The 18,843-nt window shown below is 31.9% G+C and overlaps 1 protein-coding gene across 1 annotated transcript; it reads left to right on the top strand.

Annotated features, from left to right (window-relative positions):
• Positions 1 to 14,139: 14,139 nt before the first annotated feature.
• On the top strand, positions 14,140 to 18,721 carry LOC102661033 (receptor-like protein 34). The gene is made up of 2 exons (XM_014768751.3): positions 14,140 to 14,266; positions 17,493 to 18,721. The coding sequence occupies exons 1-2, from the start codon at positions 14,201 to 14,203 to the stop codon at positions 18,489 to 18,491; spliced, it is 1,065 nt and encodes a 354-aa protein (XP_014624237.1). The 5' UTR covers positions 14,140 to 14,200; the 3' UTR covers positions 18,492 to 18,721.
• The last annotated feature ends 122 nt before the right edge of the window (positions 18,722 to 18,843 follow it).

Below are 18,843 nucleotides of genomic sequence, written 5' to 3'. Positions count from 1 at the left end.
TGTAAATAGTAACTCTAGTTAGTCTTAGTTAATCATAGTTGTAACTGAATTAGTTTAGCCAAGTTAAGAGTTTGTTAGTTAGCTAGTTTACTATATATATTAATTACTCTTATGCATTGTGAGATGTTCTTTTGACAATGAATATATTCCATTTCATAATTTCTCTCCTTTGGTATTCCAAAGTTCACATGGTATCAGTTTGAAACCGTTTCCGTAATTTTTTCGCGCCTTCATCTTCTTCGCGTTCTACAATTCTTTCTTGCTGAATCACCTCAACAATGGTGATTTCTTACTCTGATTTTGCTACCAATCCCTCTAATCCATACTACATGCATCCGAATGAGAATCCTTCTCTTGTTCTCGTTCAACCTGTGCTTGATAACAAAAACTACCAGATTTGGTGCAGATCGATGAAGGTGGCTCTTATCTCCAAGAACAAGGTCAAATTTGTTGATGGCACTCTTTCCCCTCCCCCTATCTCTGATCCTCTCTATGAACCCTGGCTTCGTTGTAATAAACTCGTTCTCTCATGGCTTCAACGTTCAATCTCTGAAGAAATCGCGAAATCTCTCCTATGGTGTGATCGCGCTTCTCTTGTATGGAAAAGTTTGGCGAATCGGTTCTCTCAGGGTGATATTTTTCGCGTTGCTGATATTCAAGAGGAAGTAGCTCGTCTTCAACAAGGAACTCTTGACATCTCTTCGTATTTCACCAAATTGATGACGCCTTGGGAAGAAATTGAGAATTTTTGTCCAATTCGTGATTGTACTTGTGCTATACCGTGTTCTTGTGGTGCTGCTACAGATTTACGCAAATTCAAGGAGCAAGATAAGGTAATCAAGTTCTTGAAAGGTATTGGTGATCAATATTCTCATGTTCGCTCGCAGATTATGCTGATGTCTCCACTTCCAACCCTAGACAATGCGTTCAATTTGATTCTTCAACAAGAACGCCAGTTCAATCTTCCTTCAACCACTGATTCTTCAATTGAGAATCAATCGTCTGTGAATCACTTCTCTCAAACGCCTTCTCGTCCTTCTAATAATTTCGGTCGTGGTTGTGGTCGTGGATATTCCTCTGGTGGCCGTGGCAACCGGCTATGCACTCACTGTAATCGCACCAATCACACTGTTGAGACTTGCTTCATCAAGCACGGGTATCCTCCTGGTTTTCAACATCGTAAGTCCAATTCCTCTGGAAATGCCTCTGTGGTGAACTCTGTTCAAGATGCTGGTTCTGCTCACATTTCCTCATCATCATCTGCTTCCACATCAACAAATGGATCAAGTGCTTCTTTGTCCACGATTCAAGAGCAATATACTCAGATTTTACAGCTACTCCAACAATCCAACTTGCAATCTACTTCACCTTCTTCAGTTAATTCTGTTTTTGCTACAAATTTTGTCTCTCATACCTCTCCCTCTCCTTCATCTGGTAAGAATCTCTCAAATAATACCAGTCACTGGTGGATTGTTGACACCGGTGCCACTGATCATATTACTCATATCTTTGACAGTTTTTCTTCCACATATCACATTGCACCCAAAACTATGACCATGCCTAATGGTGACACTGTCACTACCACAATAGTTGGTTCAGTTTTGTTATATGACTCCCTTGTTCTTCATAATGTTTACTACTTTCCTTCGTTTCATGTCAATATTATCTCTGTTACTACTCTATTTGATTCCACCTTATATGATGTGAAACTCTACCCTAATAGTTGTAAAATTGTGCAGCTACTTCATCCCAAGATGACTGGATTTACAGCTAGGAGGATTGGCAAACTGTATGTGCTTGACACCACCTCACCTCTGGTTTTCTCTCCCACACCTGGTTCTGTCAACACCTCCATCTCTCATGATCCTGCCACCATTTGGCATTTTAGACTAGGACATTTAAGTTCTCATATACACAAATGTATTTCATCTTACTTTCCCTTTGTCACTTTCAATGACAATCATAAACCTTGTAATACTTGCCATTTGGCTAAACAAAGAAATTTACCTTTTGCTCATAGTACTACTAAATCTGTTGCCATTTTTGATTTAATTCATGCTGATATATGGGGACCTCTTTCCACCCCTTCCATATCTGGCCATAAGTATTTTCTAACACTTGTAGATGATTACAACAGGTTTACTTGGACAATTTTCATGAGAAATAAAAGTGAAACCAAAACTCACTTAGTTAATTTCATTTCCTTCATAGAAACTCGATTCAATAAGAAACTCAAATGTATTCGTAGTGATAATGGGCCTAAGTTTCTCATGACTAGTTTTTACCTTTCTAAAGGTATCATCCATCATAGGTCATGTGTTGAAACACCTCAACAAAATGGCATCGTGGAAAGAAAGCATCAACACATTTTGAATGTAGCACATGCTCTTTCTTTTCACTCTCATCTCCCTCATAACCTTTGGCACCTCTCCATACAACAAGCTATCCACATTATCAACAGACTTCCCACCCCTCTTTTGAACAACCTCACCCCTTATCAAATGCTTCATTCTACTCCTCCCAGCCTTCATCATTTAAGAGTTTTTGGATGTCTTGTATACTCCTCGACCTTACATAACCATAGAACCAAATTTGCACCAAGGGCAAGAAAATCCATATTTCTTGGATATAGGGAAGGCACCAAAGGCTACCTTCTTTATGATCCTATCATCCATGAGTTCTATGTTTCAAGGAATGTAATCTTCCATGAAATTGTCTTTCCTTTTGCCTCACCTCCACTTGCCAATAATCCTGTCAGTGTCAACCCCGATATTACTACCTTAGACACATCTGACATTCTCCTAGATCTTCCACTATCCTTACCTCCACCAAATGAACCTACCTCCCCTCCTGCACCAACCAGAAAATCACATAGACTAACAAAACCTCCTGCTTATCTCTTTGAATACCACTGCAATTTGCTATCCTCAATATTGTCAGCATCTAATCCAGGTAAATCTCCTTACCCTCTTTCTTCAGTACTGTCATATGACAAATGTAGTCCATGTCACAAACGTTTTTGTCTGTCCTTTAGTTCCCTTACAGAACCCAAAACTTATAAACAAGCTTGTAAGTTTGATTGCTGGAATCTTGCTATGAAATCTGAGTTAGATGCTCTTGCATCCACAAACACTTGGTCTGTTGTTGATCTGCATGAAGGTAAGCAACCAATTGGTTGCAAATGGGTTTACAAGATCAAGCATCATGCTGATGGATCCATTGAACGATACAAGGCCCGTTTGGTGGCAAAAGGATACACTCAACTAGAGGGTGTGGATTATTTTGACACTTTTTCACCAGTTGCTAAGCTTACCACAATTCGCACCCTTCTATCTGTGGCTGGTATTAAGGACTGGCACTTAGAACAACTTGACATCAACAATGCTTTCCTTCACGGTGATCTGGATGAGGAAGTATATATGGATCTGCCTCCTGGGTTCTTGCCACCTGGTTCTTCTTCTAATAAAGTCTGCAAATTACATAAGTCCTTATATGGACTGAAACAGGCTAGCAGACAGTGGTTCTCCAAGTTATCCACTGCTCTTATCTCCCTTGGATACTCACCTTCATCTGCTGACCATTCTTTGTTCACAAAACTACATAATTCTCATTTCACTGCTCTTCTAGTCTATGTTGACAATATTGTCTTGACAGGTGATGATTTGCAGGAAATACAATCTGTCAAACAATTCCTTGACTCCACATTCAAAATCAAAGACCCTGGCAAGCTTAAATACTTTCTTGGATTGGAAATTGCAAGATCTACTCAAGGCATCTTTCTCAATCAAAGGAAGTATGCATTGGAATTGCTTGAGGACAGTGGTTTATTGGCTACTAAGCCTAGTACAACTCCCTTTGATTGCTTCTTGAAGCTTCATGACAGTGACTCACCCCCTTATGAAGATGAAACAGCCTATAGGAGACTTGTTGGCAGACTTTTATATTTAACTACAACCAGGCCTAACATTGCTTTCATTGTTCAGCAACTTAGTCAATTCATCTCTCAGACATTACAAGTTCATCACTCAGCAGCAATTAGAGTCCTCAAATATCTCAAAAGTGCTCCTGCCAAGGGATTGTTCTATTCTTCCTCCTCCACACTCAAACTCTCTGGTTTTGCAGACTCAGATTGGGCAAGTTGTCCTGCTACTCGCAGATCAGTGACTGGTTACTGTGTCTTTCTTGGCACATCTATGCAGTCTTGGAAATCCAAAAAGCAGTCCACAGTAGCCAGGTCAAGTTCAGAAGCAGAATATAGAGCTTTGGCTAGCTTAACTTGTGAATTACAATGGCTGCAGTATTTGTTCAAGGATCTTCACATCTCTCTTGATCAACCTATCTCAGTCTACTGTGATAATAAGAGTGCTATCTATCTTGCTCACAACCCCATCTTCCATGAGAGGACAAAACATATTGAAATTGACTGTCATGTCATTCGTGAGAAAATACAAACTGGCCTCATTCATCTCCTGCCAGTTTCTTCTGCTGCACAATTGGCAGATGTACTTACCAAGCCATTGCCTGCTCCCTCCTTCAATTCATTGATTTCCAAGCTTGACCTATTAGACATTCATAGTCCAGCTTGTGGGGGGCTATTACATGATGTAAATAGCAACTCTAGTTAGTCTTAGTTAATCATAGTTGTAACTGAATTAGTTTAGCCAAGTTAAGAGTTTGTTAGTTAGCTAGTTTACTATATATATTAATTACTCTTATGCATTGTGAAACGTTCTTTTGACAATGAATATATTCCATTTCATAATTTCTCTCCTTTGGTATTCCAAAGTTCACAACATGTGCTTTGCGCTAATTGTAGCCTTTCCGATCATTTTATCCTTCCATGGAGGCCCTCGAAATTCAATTTTTCTAGTTCCCTTTCCGTCCTTGATCTTTCCTTCAACAGCTTCACGTCATCAATGATACTCCAGTGGCTGTCTGGGTGTGCCAGATTCTCGCTGCAAGAATTGTACTTAACAGGAAATCAAATCAATGGTACGCTTCCTGACCTTTCAATATTTTCTGCCTTGAAAACATTGGATATTTCAGAAAATCAATTACATGGAAAAATTCCAGAGAGTAACAAATTGCCATCTCTGTTGGAGTCTTTGTCAATCCGATCAAACATTTTAGAAGGTGGAATTCCAAAATCATTTGGGAATGCATGTGCTTTGCGCTCATTGGACATGTCTAATAATAGCTTGAGTGAAGAGTTTCCAATGATAATCCATCACTTGTCTGGATGTGCTAGATATTCATTGGAACAATTATCTCTAAGCATGAATCAAATCAACGGCACACTACCCGACCTCTCAATATTCTCATCTTTAAGAGGATTATATCTTTATGGAAACAAGCTAAATGGAGAGATTCCTAAAGATATTAAATTTCCACCTCAACTTGAGGAATTAGATATGCAATCAAATTCCTTAAAGGGTGTGCTCACTGACTATCATTTCGCTAATATGTCTAAGTTAGTATACTTGGAGTTATTTGACAACTCTTTAGTGACCTTGGCATTTAGCCAAAATTGGGTCCCACCATTTCAGTTGAGCCACATAGGATTGCGATCCTGCCAGCTAGGTCCAGTATTTCCCAAATGGTTGAAGACACAAAATCAATTTCAGGGTATTGACATTTCAAATGCTGGAATAGCAGATATGGTTCCAAAGTGGTTTTGGGCTAATTTAGCATTCCGAGAATTGATTTCAATGAATATTTCATACAATAATCTCGGTGGTATAATTCCAAATTTTCCAATAAAGAATATTCAATATTCCCTAATTCTTGGATCAAATCAATTTGATGGCCTTATTTCATCATTTCTGCGAGGTTTCCTGTTTCTTGATTTATCCAAAAATAAATTCTCAGATTCTCTTTCATTTTTATGTCCGAATGGTACAGTTGAAACTTTGTACCAATTAGACCTTTCAAATAATCGTTTCTCTGAAAAAATTTCGGACTGTTGGAGCCATTTCAAGTCATTATCTTATTTGGACTTAAGTCACAATAATTTTTCAGGAAGGATACCTACATCCATAGGATCTCTTCTTAATCTTCAAGCATTGCTATTGAGAAACAACAACTTAACAAATGCGATACCTTTCTCCTTGAGGAATTGCACAAATCTAGTAATGCTAGATATTGCAGAAAACAAATTATCAGGGCTCATCCCTGCTTGGATTGGGAGTGAATTACAAGAGTTGCAATTTTTAAGTTTGGGAAGAAATAATTTCCATGGAAGTTTACCATTGAAATTTTGCTACCTAAGTAACATTCTACTCCTGGATCTCTCACTAAACAACATGTCTGGGCAAATTCCTAAATGCATAAAAAATTTTACTTCAATGACTCAAAAGACATCTTCAAGAGATTATCATGGTCATTCATATTTTGTCAAAACCAGCCAGTTTTCAGGTCCTCAACCATATGATTTGAATGCACTCTTGATGTGGAAAGGCTCAGAACAAATGTTCAAAAATAGTGTGTTACTACTTTTAGAAAGCATTGATCTCTCGAGCAATCACTTTTCTGGAGAAATTCCACTGGAAATAGAGAATTTATTTGGATTGGTTTCATTGAATTTATCAAGAAACCATTTGACCGGAAAGATTCCTTCAAATATTGGAAAGTTAACATCACTTGACTTTCTTGATTTGTCAAGAAACCATCTAGTTGGTTCAATTCCTTTGAGTCTTACTCAAATTGATCGACTCGGCATGTTAGATTTGTCACATAACAATCTATCTGGAGAGATTCCAACTGGTACACAATTACAGAGTTTCAATGCCTCATGTTATGAAGATAATCTTGATCTTTGTGGACCGCCACTAGAGAAATTGTGTATTGATGGGAAGCCTGCACAGGAACCAATTGTTAAACTTCCTGAAGATGAAAATTTGCTTTTCACCCGTGAATTTTACATGAGTATGGCAATTGGATTTGTTATAAGCTTTTGGGGCGTTTTTGGCTCAATCTTAATAAATCGTTCTTGGAGACATGCTTATTTCAAGTTCATAAGCAATTTCTCAGATGCTATTTATGTCATGGCAGCCGTGAAAGTTTTCAAGTGGCATCACAGAGGATAGCTGGTAATAATATTTTAGTCTTCATATATATACTTCATTTTCCTTTATATGATAAATATATAGCAGTCACAGACCTTAGTTTACAACTAGATGACGTTTTTCTCTTTTGTTTTGACCTTTAGACCCTCAATTAATAAAAAAAAAAAAACAAGTATTCATCAACACGAACCTTAATTTACTATCACACTGCAGGTAAACAAGTTGTATTTCGGTTTTCTTCTTATATATATATATATATGAACTAGTTTTAACTGAAGATGAACAAGCAGTTATATAATAATGAAAAAGAAAAGTTGAACATGCATGCATGTTGCTTTTGCACTTCCGAAATCTAGATTATATTGTTTATAAAATACAAATTTGAAATTGAATATTCTAATCATGATACGGTGCTTGAAAATATATATTGAATGAGTTGTGCATATATATTCGAGGAATCTAAATCTTGATATTTTAAATATTCTTACCTCAAAATGTGTTTTAACATAACTACAAATCATCTTTTGGAATTTTGTTAATACTGTAATATAATCAATTTTTGATAAATGTTTTTCTAAAAAGTATATAATAAGTTCAAAGAGTCTAATTACTAATTAGTATTAACTTCAATGTTTTGGAGTTTTACATGGGCATATATTAATATTAATATATTTAATTTTATTTATTTTTATACCATTTCATATTAGTTAAATAAATAAAAGAAATGATTATTAATATTGTTATATTAAATTGAGTAGGTTATAAAACTTCTTTACACTAACATTTCATATTAAACAAATCAAAATACTTTTACCTATTTTCTAATCCCAAAATAATAGCTACATAATATTTTTCTTCTTGATATATATTTTTCTTCCTTATAAATACTTTTACCTATTTTCTATCTCACGTTCTACTTTTTGATATAGCTTTTAGTGTTGGTGATTTTCTTGGCATTCCAATTTTTTCTCTATTCTTTTATTATTTCTAGTTGAGGACAAATTTTGAAGGATCGATATTTTAATTTTTGGCAGAAAAATTCTGAATTGTAGGTGCCAGCTTGTTGAGGTGGAAAATGCAAAGAGACACTTTTAATTTGGAGGTGAGAAGGCATCTCTCACAGTTGGATTTGGAGACCGAGAGAGAATTAAGGAAGGCTTCTAGAGCTTTAGGGAGCCAATTGTGATTGTGATCCATCTAGTTTATTTTCCTTTTTAATTTCTAAGCATTTTGTTTGTAGTTTGGCATGTAAATCTGAACTGGTTGTTTTGTATGAAGTTGATGAATCTTCTTCATAATAATGGGAACTGAGAGGTTTGGTTATTGCTTCTTCATTTTTGGGTCATGCTATTTGATTATGTAGAAATAGAAAACCGTGTTTGATCTAGGGATTTTGTTGTGCTTTTGTACATTAGTCTCATGAATTCATTTAAGGAATTAAGTTATATGAGATTAAAAGGATTCATTGCCAAGGAATTGAATGTCAATTACCGCAGCAAAAACTGATCATAAGCTTGGGCAAAGTTGTTTGGACTAGGTGGAAATTGGATTGTTACCTCAACAATCCGTAAAATCAAAACTTAACTGTGACAGGTGTGAGCACTATGTCCCTTCTTTGAGCAGAGTTGGCAAATAGTGTTGGAGTAGGAAGAGATAAGATGCTTGCCAAATAGTGCATGACGATCCACACGTCCTTTAGAGAAGATGTGTGTGGTAGAACTTGTGCTTTTCTGGGAATCATGATATCCCTGTGACATTTGGGATATAGTGAGACATTTGGGCATGCTTTGAGTTCAACATCTCTGATGAAGGACTTCTTTCTTTGTTAAAGGTATCATTGAGGATGAATGGTCACAAATCCAAAAATAAATGTAGCATTCCACAATCTAAAGGAAGTAAGTGAGCTGTTGTTTCTTCCTCGAACCTCCTTCACCATACAAATCATTCCAGTGCTTCAACTCATTCATTACAGATCCTTCTGATGCAAAACTTGCAGCCTCTTGCATTTAATCAGATATCCGTAAGTTCATGAATTTACAAAGTTTACCGCAAACCCAACATCTTTTTTAAAGAGGCAAAAATACTCAAATAAATAATCACTCAAGTTATCTTTTTTATGTTTCGTGCATCTTAGGTTGAGTTTCTGACTTACTTGATGGTGTTTTAATAACATGTGAGTACATTTTGTTAATGTTGTGTTAGGTCTCCAACTTTCTTTACTTCGTAACGTTTATCACAACCAAAATCTTTTCTAAAAAGGGAGTCAAAATGTTCAAATAAATGAACATTCAATTCTTTTTTTTTTCCTGAATGAATATTACACATTACTTGAATCGTTTCAATGCCTTAAGCGATTCTCTCTATTATTTTTTTTTTAAAATTCAATATCATTTCAAGGTTCAACACTTTAACGACTCTTATTCACACAATTAAATACAAATCATTCAAAAAAAGATAAAACCAACCAACACACAAGTTATTTTTTATCCAAAGAACTACATAAGTATGATTTTCTCATTACACGTGAGGATATGTATGAATAAGGAAAAATCCCTTGTTGACCTAAAACACTAGGGGAAAAAACATGAAATTTCCTCTTTACTAAAAATAAAAATTTGTTTTCTTTTTTTAAATTAAATAAAATATAACAAACATAATTCATGTTCTCAAGGGAAGATAAATAATTAAGAAGTCGCTTTTATTTTTATTAGACTGAATTAAAGGTTGTCATCTTCATAACGGATAAGTGAGGTGTTAATACCTTTCACATAAATAATTTTCGAATCCTTTTTTTCTCAAATTGTAAATCATTTCTTTTTTTTTTTCTGACGTTTTTCTTAAATAAACATTGATGACAACTTCTCAATTTTCTTTTGAAAAACTCACTTGACCGTCACATTGAGACAATGACAATATTATTTACAAAAGAAATAATAATAATATGTTGTGGAAAACATAAATCATATTTCTTTTTTTAAAGAAAATAAATTCATATTTCCTGTTTTCAGTGTTACTTACAAAAATGTTACTTTTGAGTCCTATTCTCAAAATTTTAAATAAGAGAGAAAAATGTTGTAAAAAAGTATACCAAAAAAGTTATAATTTTTTATTCAAAAAAGATAAGATGTTACTTCCATGTTTGGTTTGATTTAAAATAAAAATTATGAAACTTAAAAACTGATTATCAAGAAATAACAATAGGTTTGGGGAGTAGGCTCATGCATCGATCAGTAAAAAAGAAAAAGCCAACACCTATCAAATTCTAATTCAGAATGTAAACAAAACTAAACCTGGATTGGATTAGAATAAAAAATACTCAAACTAAAGTAAAATCGCCGTTCAAGTATATAGTATACACATCTAGAGAAACAACACCAAAGTTTCAAGATACAACCATTAAGTTAGTTCCGGTTCAAGTTGTCATTTCAGCAAACACTATAATTTTCAAAAGCAAAAACAATTCTCCCTAATTACCACCAAGTTTGGTTGGCGACAAACCTTATAAGTTTGAATAGTTTAAGACTTAGGATTTTCTTCGGTAAATATTGTCTGAATTATGAATTATATACTATCACAGATTTAATAATAAAGTAGTCTTATCATTCTTATAATTAAAAGAAAAAAATATGTTATCTTTTATTTTTTATATAAAAGACCGTACGTAGGTAGTATATTATGCAGAACTTACATAAGCACCACTTTTGTTGACACAGAATTCCTTCAAAAGAAATTATCAATCAAAATCAATGAAGTAATAGTCTGTATATTACGTTAGCAAAATATAGACAAAGGTCAATGTGGGTATCTTGCGAATTTTATAAGTCTTTTTGTTTTGTTCCCAAGTATATGGGTCATGTCACTTCACAAAATTTTCCACATTTGTTGTTTAGCGCAATGACTGGAATCTTAAATTCTAAGTCTTTATGGTTTTGTTTGGTTCCTACATAGTCATATAAATGGTCATGTCACTATAAAAAAAATTTCACATCTATTATTTTTGTAGGTAGTGCGATGACTGGAGTATTTTCTACGTCTTTCTTTGTTTTGTTCCAATGGAGTCGTGTAAGGACCATATTACTTATAAAAAAATTTCATACTTAATTGTTTTTTATGTAATGTGATGTTGATTGGAGTGCTTCTTAAGTCTTTCTTTGTTTTGTTTCCGGAAAGTCATACAAGGGCATTCCACTTAATAAAAATTAATTTCCAATTCTCTGTTTGCAAAGTCAATAAATTTATTCTAGATGAAGATTTAGGAAGGCTACACAAATGGATGAGAAGATTTAGAAGTTGTTGCGGAAGATGCTGTAAAGGAAAATACTTGAGGAAGCTCTGTTATGAATTAAAATTAAAAATGAGACCAAATAAATTCAGACACGACATAGGCTTCTCTTGGTATTTTTTAATTTGTTAAGTATAAGGAATACTTTGTAATTAACATATTCTGAATCCAACATATAGCAAAAATTGATGAAATAGAAAATTCCTCCCTGTGACGTAATAGAACTGCAAATGATGTAACTATGATAAGTCTTATGGCACAAAATATTAATATGAACACGTACTCAATTTGTAATTCCTTAGAGATTAAGGTGTATATATATTTCCAAAAAAAATGTCAAGGGAGGTTAAAAAGAAAAAGAAAAAGAAAAAGAAAGGGGTGTATATATATATATTAAGTTTTAATCTCAAATGATATATTATTTTTAATCTTAAACCAATATTTTTTATTTTTTGTTTCAATTTTAGTCTTCAAACCAATCTTTCTCTTAAGATTTTGATATGACTCATCTCCACTCAAACAAATAAAACATACAATAGACTTTATTTTGAATCTTTCTCCCCACACAGACAGAAAAAAAAAAGGCTCACACCATTCACATTTTTACATGTATAGTAGAATATAGTGGCTTTTTCCAATTTTTGAATGTCATTACTCTTTTTAAGTACGATATTCTATTAGCTATATTTGTCAATCATATATTATTTTCATGAAAAATTGATGGTATATTTTTTCAAGTCCTATTAATTAATAAATTTATTCTATACTTGATATTTGATATATTGATGTATAGTAATAATGAAATTATAGCCAATTAAGAATTTTAAAAATTGTAGAAAGTATTGATTTTTGGTGTGAATGGAATTGTTTTAATATATTGAATATTTTAGTTTTTTTTCTCAATATTCTCTTCTTCCTTTTTATGAATATATATATATATATATATATATATATATATATATATATATATATATATATATATTGTCTTCTTCCTTAAGAACATGAACATGCTCACTTTAATAAAAAAAATTATTTATGGGTCTATTGATATCTAGGGCAAATAGACTAATTAACTTTAGATTTGAATGTCCTCTTCAAGTATGATATACTTTTTTAAACCTAATTTTTTCTTCTTCAATAAGAACATGGTCACTTTTTCCAACTAAACCCAATTTGAATGCCAATTCAAGCACGGTATAATTTTAATGTCAATTACATATAATTTGAAGTCCTGCACTTGTTTAGGATGATTTGGATGAAAATAAATTGGGAAGAAGTGAAGGAAAATGAAATGGAAACTTTTGGTTTAGATGGGATGGAAATTAAAATGAAGTAAAACAAATTTATTGGAGTCCAAAAAAAAAAATCCTCAAAAACAGTGGTGAAATGGAGGATTATGTTTGAAGTAATATTAATTTTATGGGAGGATTCCTAAATAATATAAAATTCACTCATTTTTTTCATTTTTATTTATCCAAAAAAAAAGATAAATTTTCCACTTCGTTTCTCTCTTATTTCTATCTTTTTTTTCCTCTTTCATTTTTTTCTATTTCATCTCTAATCCAAATAAAGTGCAAAAGTAACTGATGAGTTAATCTTTTTAAAAGTTTTTTTTCTTTCAAAGTGCTGTTTTTTGCTTTCATAAATTACAAATTTTGTGTTTATTAATTTTCTAATTATTTTAAATATGAAATTGCATTACGATATACGATCAACTTTGTGTGACTTGTTGACTGGAGACTTTTTCAAGTCTCCCCTTGATATATATCGTTTAGAATGTTACATTATTTTTAAGTCTTTTTTATTTATTTATTTGGTTATATATTAAATTGAAAAATAAAAATAAAAGTGGGAACCTAACTAGGAACTGTGCTGTTGTTGTGTGGGAACCTAAGTACATTTTAGCATCTTTAAACTGAAAACAGTTTAGTCAAAATGCGTAACAAAATATAGGTCAAGTAATTAGTGGACAAAATCTTGCTTATACTGTTTGCCACCGTAGATTTAGGTTGTGTTTAGGTCAATTACTTAAAATATTGTTAATTGATAGTTGAAACTTTAGATGAAATTAAAAAGTTTGAATTATTCTGAAAATAATTGAGGTAGAAGCAAACATGACCACAGAAGTCCTAACTATTATTTAGACGTGTTATAGTACCACCAATACGAGGTCTGATTGGAAATTAGCTGTGTGTCGAACCCATCTCATAGCGTGCATGCGTATATGCTCCAAATCTCTTTAACAAATTAAATACCAAGCTTTTTTTTTATCCAATTTCTTGTTTTTTTATCTTTTGTTTATCCGTAAGAATCAAAGATAATAACAAAAGATATATAATAATTCATAAATCTTATTGAACCAGCTAAACTAAATCCCCTAGCTATCCAAATCCCTTTAACTTTTAAATAACAAAATAAAAGTTATACACACTTTTATATTTAACCATTTTTACTATTATTCATAGTTTTAGTTACTTGTTTATATTTTAGAAACGTCATAATACTTACGTCTTTTGCTTTTATATTTATAACATAAATATATAGAATATAACATGTATAATATAAATAATAAAAAAAGAGCTGATAATTTAAAAAAATGGGAAAGAAATAATTATAAAATAAACATAACTAATCAGACTATTTGCATCAAAAGAAATTATTTGAATATATTTTACATACTTGGAAGAATTTATGAGTGGCCCAACAGTTGAGAAATGTGACTTCCATTAACCATCCCGATGTTATATATATGCATGCCTATTGGCAGTGCTAAAGTCATCAGTATCATTCTAATTCTCATATTCAGTGGATTCATTTCATCAATCACTTTGCCTTTCTCATCATAATCACCAAAATGCCAACCATGAATCCAGTTCGTTTCAAATACATGCAAGCCATAATAATATTTATGATGTTGCAGGTTCGTTCATGTTTTCTCATTTGAATGTATTTGTGAAAATCGCAATTCAAATCTCATTTGATTTCAATGAATTTCAATTTCCTTAAATTTTTATTCACAGTTTTGTCATTTTTTTCTTCTTAAAATAGATCATTCTCCTATGTTTTGTTCATTGTTTTTTGGGTTCATAATGTTTCAGATTGAATTAGAGGTTGAAGCACCGTTTGTTTTGCCCCCTTATTTTTTGTTTTCAAGGTTGAACCATGGTATATGTAGATGTTGAACCATCAAATATGATAGTGGCAACAAGGCATAAATAGTGATGACAAAGATAATGACAACAATAATAAAGACAAGGATAATAATAATATTACATTCTATGTTTATAATTAAGTTTTAATTTCAATGATATATTATTTTTAATTTTAATTCAATAATTTCAATGATATATTATTTTTAATCTTAATTCAATAATTTTCATTTTTTCCCATTTTAACCTTCAAAATGATCTTTCTCTTAAGATTCTAATATAATCCATTTTGACTTAAACAAATGAAAGATACAATAAATTTTATTTTCAATCTTTCTCTCCGTACGCACACACAAAAAAGGCTCACACCATGCATACACTTTTTTATTTGTAGAGTAGAATATAGTGGCTTTTTCCAATTTTTGAATGTCATTACTCTTTTTAAGTTCTATTAGCTATATTTGTCAATCATACATTATTTTCATGACAAATTGATGATATATTTTTTCAAATCATCCCTTGAAAATGTCATAGTATTAATTTTTTATTATATTAAGGAGTACATATTTTGGTTGATATATAAGACAAATATAAAATTGATATTAAGAAATTTATTTTATATTTGATATTTAATATATTGATGTATAGGAATAATGAAATTATAGCCAATTAAGAATTTTAAAAATTATAGAAAGTATTGGGTTTTGGTGTGAATTTAATTGGAATTGAATTGTTTTAATTTATTGAATATTTTAGTTCTTTTTTCTCAATATTCTCTTCTTCGTTTTTTTAAAGCATTTATGTATATATATATATATATATATTAAGAACATGGCCACTTTAATAATAAAAAAATCATTTATGGGTCTATTGGTATATGGGACAAATAGATTAATTAACTTTAAATTTGAATGTCCTCTTCAAGCATGGTATATGTTTTTAAACCCAATTTCCTCTTCTTGGTTAAGAACATGGTCACTTTTTTCAACTAAACCTACTTTGAATGTCACTTCAAACACGTTATGATTTTAATGTCAATTACATATAATTTGAAGTCCTCCACTAGGATCATTTGGAAGGAAATAAATTGGGAAGAAGTGAGGAACTTTTGGTTTAGATGGACTGAAAATAAAATGAAGTAAAACAAATTTAGTGGGGTAAAAAAAATGAAATGGGAACTTTTGATTTAGATGGGATGGAAATGAAAATGAAGTAAAAACAAATTTAGTGGGGTCCAAAAAAAAATTGATTCCTCAAAAACAGTGGTAAAATGGGAGGATTTTGTGAGAAGCGATATTGATTTTATGGGAGGATTCCTAAAAAAACACTCATTTTTTTACTATTTCTATTTAAACAATATAAATTCTCTACCTTGTTTCTCTTTTATTTCTATCTTTTTTTCTCTTTCATTTTTCTCTATTTCATCTCTAATCCAAACAAAGTGCAAAAGTTACGGATGAGTAATCTTTAATTTTTTTAAAAAACTTTTTTTTTTTGCAACTTCTTGACGGAAGACTTTTCCAAGTCTTCCCTTCATATATATCGTTTAGAATGCTACATTATTTTTATTTAATTGGTTAAATATTAAATTGGAAAATAAAAGAAAAATGGGAACACAAGCAGCAATTGTGTCATTGTTGTGTAGTGATCGTCACTTTTACTCATAAGAATATATATATATATATATATATATATATATATATATATATATATATATATATATATATATATATACTAAAGTACATTTTAGCATCTTTAAACTCAAAAGCTTTCAGTCGAAATGCATAACAAAATATGGGTCAAGTAATTAGTGCACAAAATCTTGCTCATAGTTTTTGCCACCATAGATTCAGGTTGTGTTTCGGACTATTACTTAAAATATTGCTAATTGATAGTTAAAATTGTAGATGAAATTATAAAGTTTGAAAGTTGAAAAGTTAAAAACTGAAAGCTGAAAATATATAAGCCAATGGATTCAATTATATTTGAAGTATTTTATAATATTATCTAATAAATAAATTTTCTCCTAACTTCTCTTTTAAATATATACCAATTTTATTGGTTAATGTTTGTAAAAAAATAATATGAACTAATAAAATTGTTACATATTTAAAAGAGAAGTTAGGAACAAAATTTATTTTAAAATTAAAATAAAAATTCAATGGCATTTGGATGAAAGTTTTCGTTCAAAATTTTTCCTTAAAATAATTATTTTTCTAAAGTAGTTGTGGTAGAAGCAAACAGAACCGCAGAAGTCATAATTATTATTTAGAAGTGTTGTATGCCGAACCCATCTCATAGCGGCCATGTTTATATGCTTCAAATCTTTTCAGCAAATTAAATACCAAGCTAAGATTTTTTTTATCTATTGAAATCAAAGATAATATCAAAAAATTTATATTAATTTCCAACTAATTAAATTAACCCCCTAGACTATTCAAATTATTTAAACTTTTAAATAACAAAATAAAAGTTATACACACATTTATATTCAAACATTTTTACCAATATTCATAGTTTTAGTTACTTGTTTAAATTTTAAAGACGTCATAATAATTACTTCTTTTGATTTTATATTTATAACATAAATGCATAGAATATAACATGTTTAATATAAATAATAAAAAAGGAGCTGATAGAATATTAAAAAAGCCGGAAAGAAATAATTATAAAATCAACATAACTAATCAAACTATTTGGGTCAAAAGAAATTATTTGAATATATTTTTCATACTTGCGTAAAATTTATATTAGTAAATTTAGAGGAAATACAAAATTATTTTAACTAATTTCCATAAATTTTATTGAAGAGTTTTTTTTTTATATATTTTATCCGTGTATTACAAATTTTTAAAAATTAAATATCCTAAAAGGATTTTTTTTATTAAAAGTATGAATATCTAAAACTTTTTTTTACTGTTATTTATTAAAAGTAAAAAATAAACTCCAGTTGGTTTGAAATTCATGGAAGGCATAATAATATTAATGATGTTGCAGGTTGTTGTTTCTGCTCAAGACCATATTATGTGCATTCAGACTGAGAGGGAAGCACTCCTCCAATTCAAGGCTGCACTTCTGGATGACTATGGCATGCTCTCTTCTTGGACCACTTCTGATTGCTGCCAATGGCAAGGGATTCGCTGCTCCAACCTCACCGCCCATGTTCTAATGCTCGACCTTCATGGAGATGATAATGAAGAACGTTATATCAGAGGAGAGATCCACAAGTCGTTGATGGAGTTGCAACAATTAAACTATTTAAACCTCAGTTGGAATGATTTTCAAGGCAGAGGAATCCCAGAGTTTCTTGGTTCTCTCACCAACTTGAGATACCTTGATCTGTCACATTCTTATTTTGGCGGAAAAATTCCAACTCAGTTTGGCTCTCTTTCTCATTTGAAATACTTAAATCTTGCTCGGAATTATTATCTGGAGGGTTCAATCCCACGTCAACTTGGAAATCTCTCCCAGTTGCAGCATCTTGATCTCAGCATCAATCAATTTGAAGGAAATATACCCTCTCAAATTGGAAATCTCTCCCAGTTGCTGCATCTTGATCTCAGCTACAATTCTTTTGAAGGAAGTATACCGTCCCAACTTGGGAACCTTTCAAATTTGCAGAAGCTTTATCTTGGAGGATCATTTTATGATGATGGTGCTCTCAAAATTGACGATGGAGATCATTGGGTGTCTAATCTCATTTCTTTAACCCATCTTTCCTTGGCCTTCGTATCTAATCTCAACACTTCTCATAGCTTCCTCCAAATGATTGCCAAGCTACCAAAACTTAGAGAACTGAGTTTAAGTTACTGTAGCCTTTCCGATCATTTTATCCTTTCATTGAGGCCCTCCAAATTCAACTTTTCTAGTTCCCTTTCCTTCCTTGATCTTTCCCAGAACAGCTTCACGTCATCAATGATACTCCAGTGGCTGTCCAACGTCACCTTAGTTATAACCTCTTGGAGGGTTCCACATCAAACCATTTTGGCCGTGTAATGAATTCTCTTGAGCACCTCGACCTCTCAGATAATATACTCAAGGGTGAGGATTTCAAATCCTTCGCGAATATATGCACCTTACATTCTTTATACATGCCAGCAAACCTTTTGACTGAAGACCTTCCATCAATCCTTCATAATTTGTCTAGTGGTTGTGTTAGACACTCATTACAAGATTTGGATTTGTCACATAATCAAATCACCGGCTCTTTTCCTGATCTTTCAGTATTCTCGTCTCTAAAAACATTGATTCTTGATGGAAATAAATTAAGTGGAAAGATACCTGAAGGCATCCTCTTACCATTTCATTTGGAATTTCTGTCAATCGGATCAAACTCTTTAGAAGGTGG

This window comes from Glycine max, chromosome 16, assembly GCF_000004515.6.
Source record: "Glycine max cultivar Williams 82 chromosome 16, Glycine_max_v4.0, whole genome shotgun sequence".
In the NCBI taxonomy this organism is placed as follows: Eukaryota; Viridiplantae; Streptophyta; class Magnoliopsida; order Fabales; family Fabaceae; genus Glycine; species Glycine max.
Note: the sequence above shows the minus strand (reverse complement) of the source record. Positions and strands in the feature narration are given on the sequence as shown.

Coding starts and splice junctions, on each gene's coding strand:
- LOC102661033 (XM_014768751.3), top strand. CDS start 14,201: ATGCCAACCATGAATCCAGTTCGTTTCAAATACATGCAAGCCATAATA. Junction 14,267..17,492: donor TAATATTTATGATGTTGCAG/GTTCGTTCATGT, acceptor ATGATGTTGCAG/GTTGTTGTTTCTGCTCAAGA.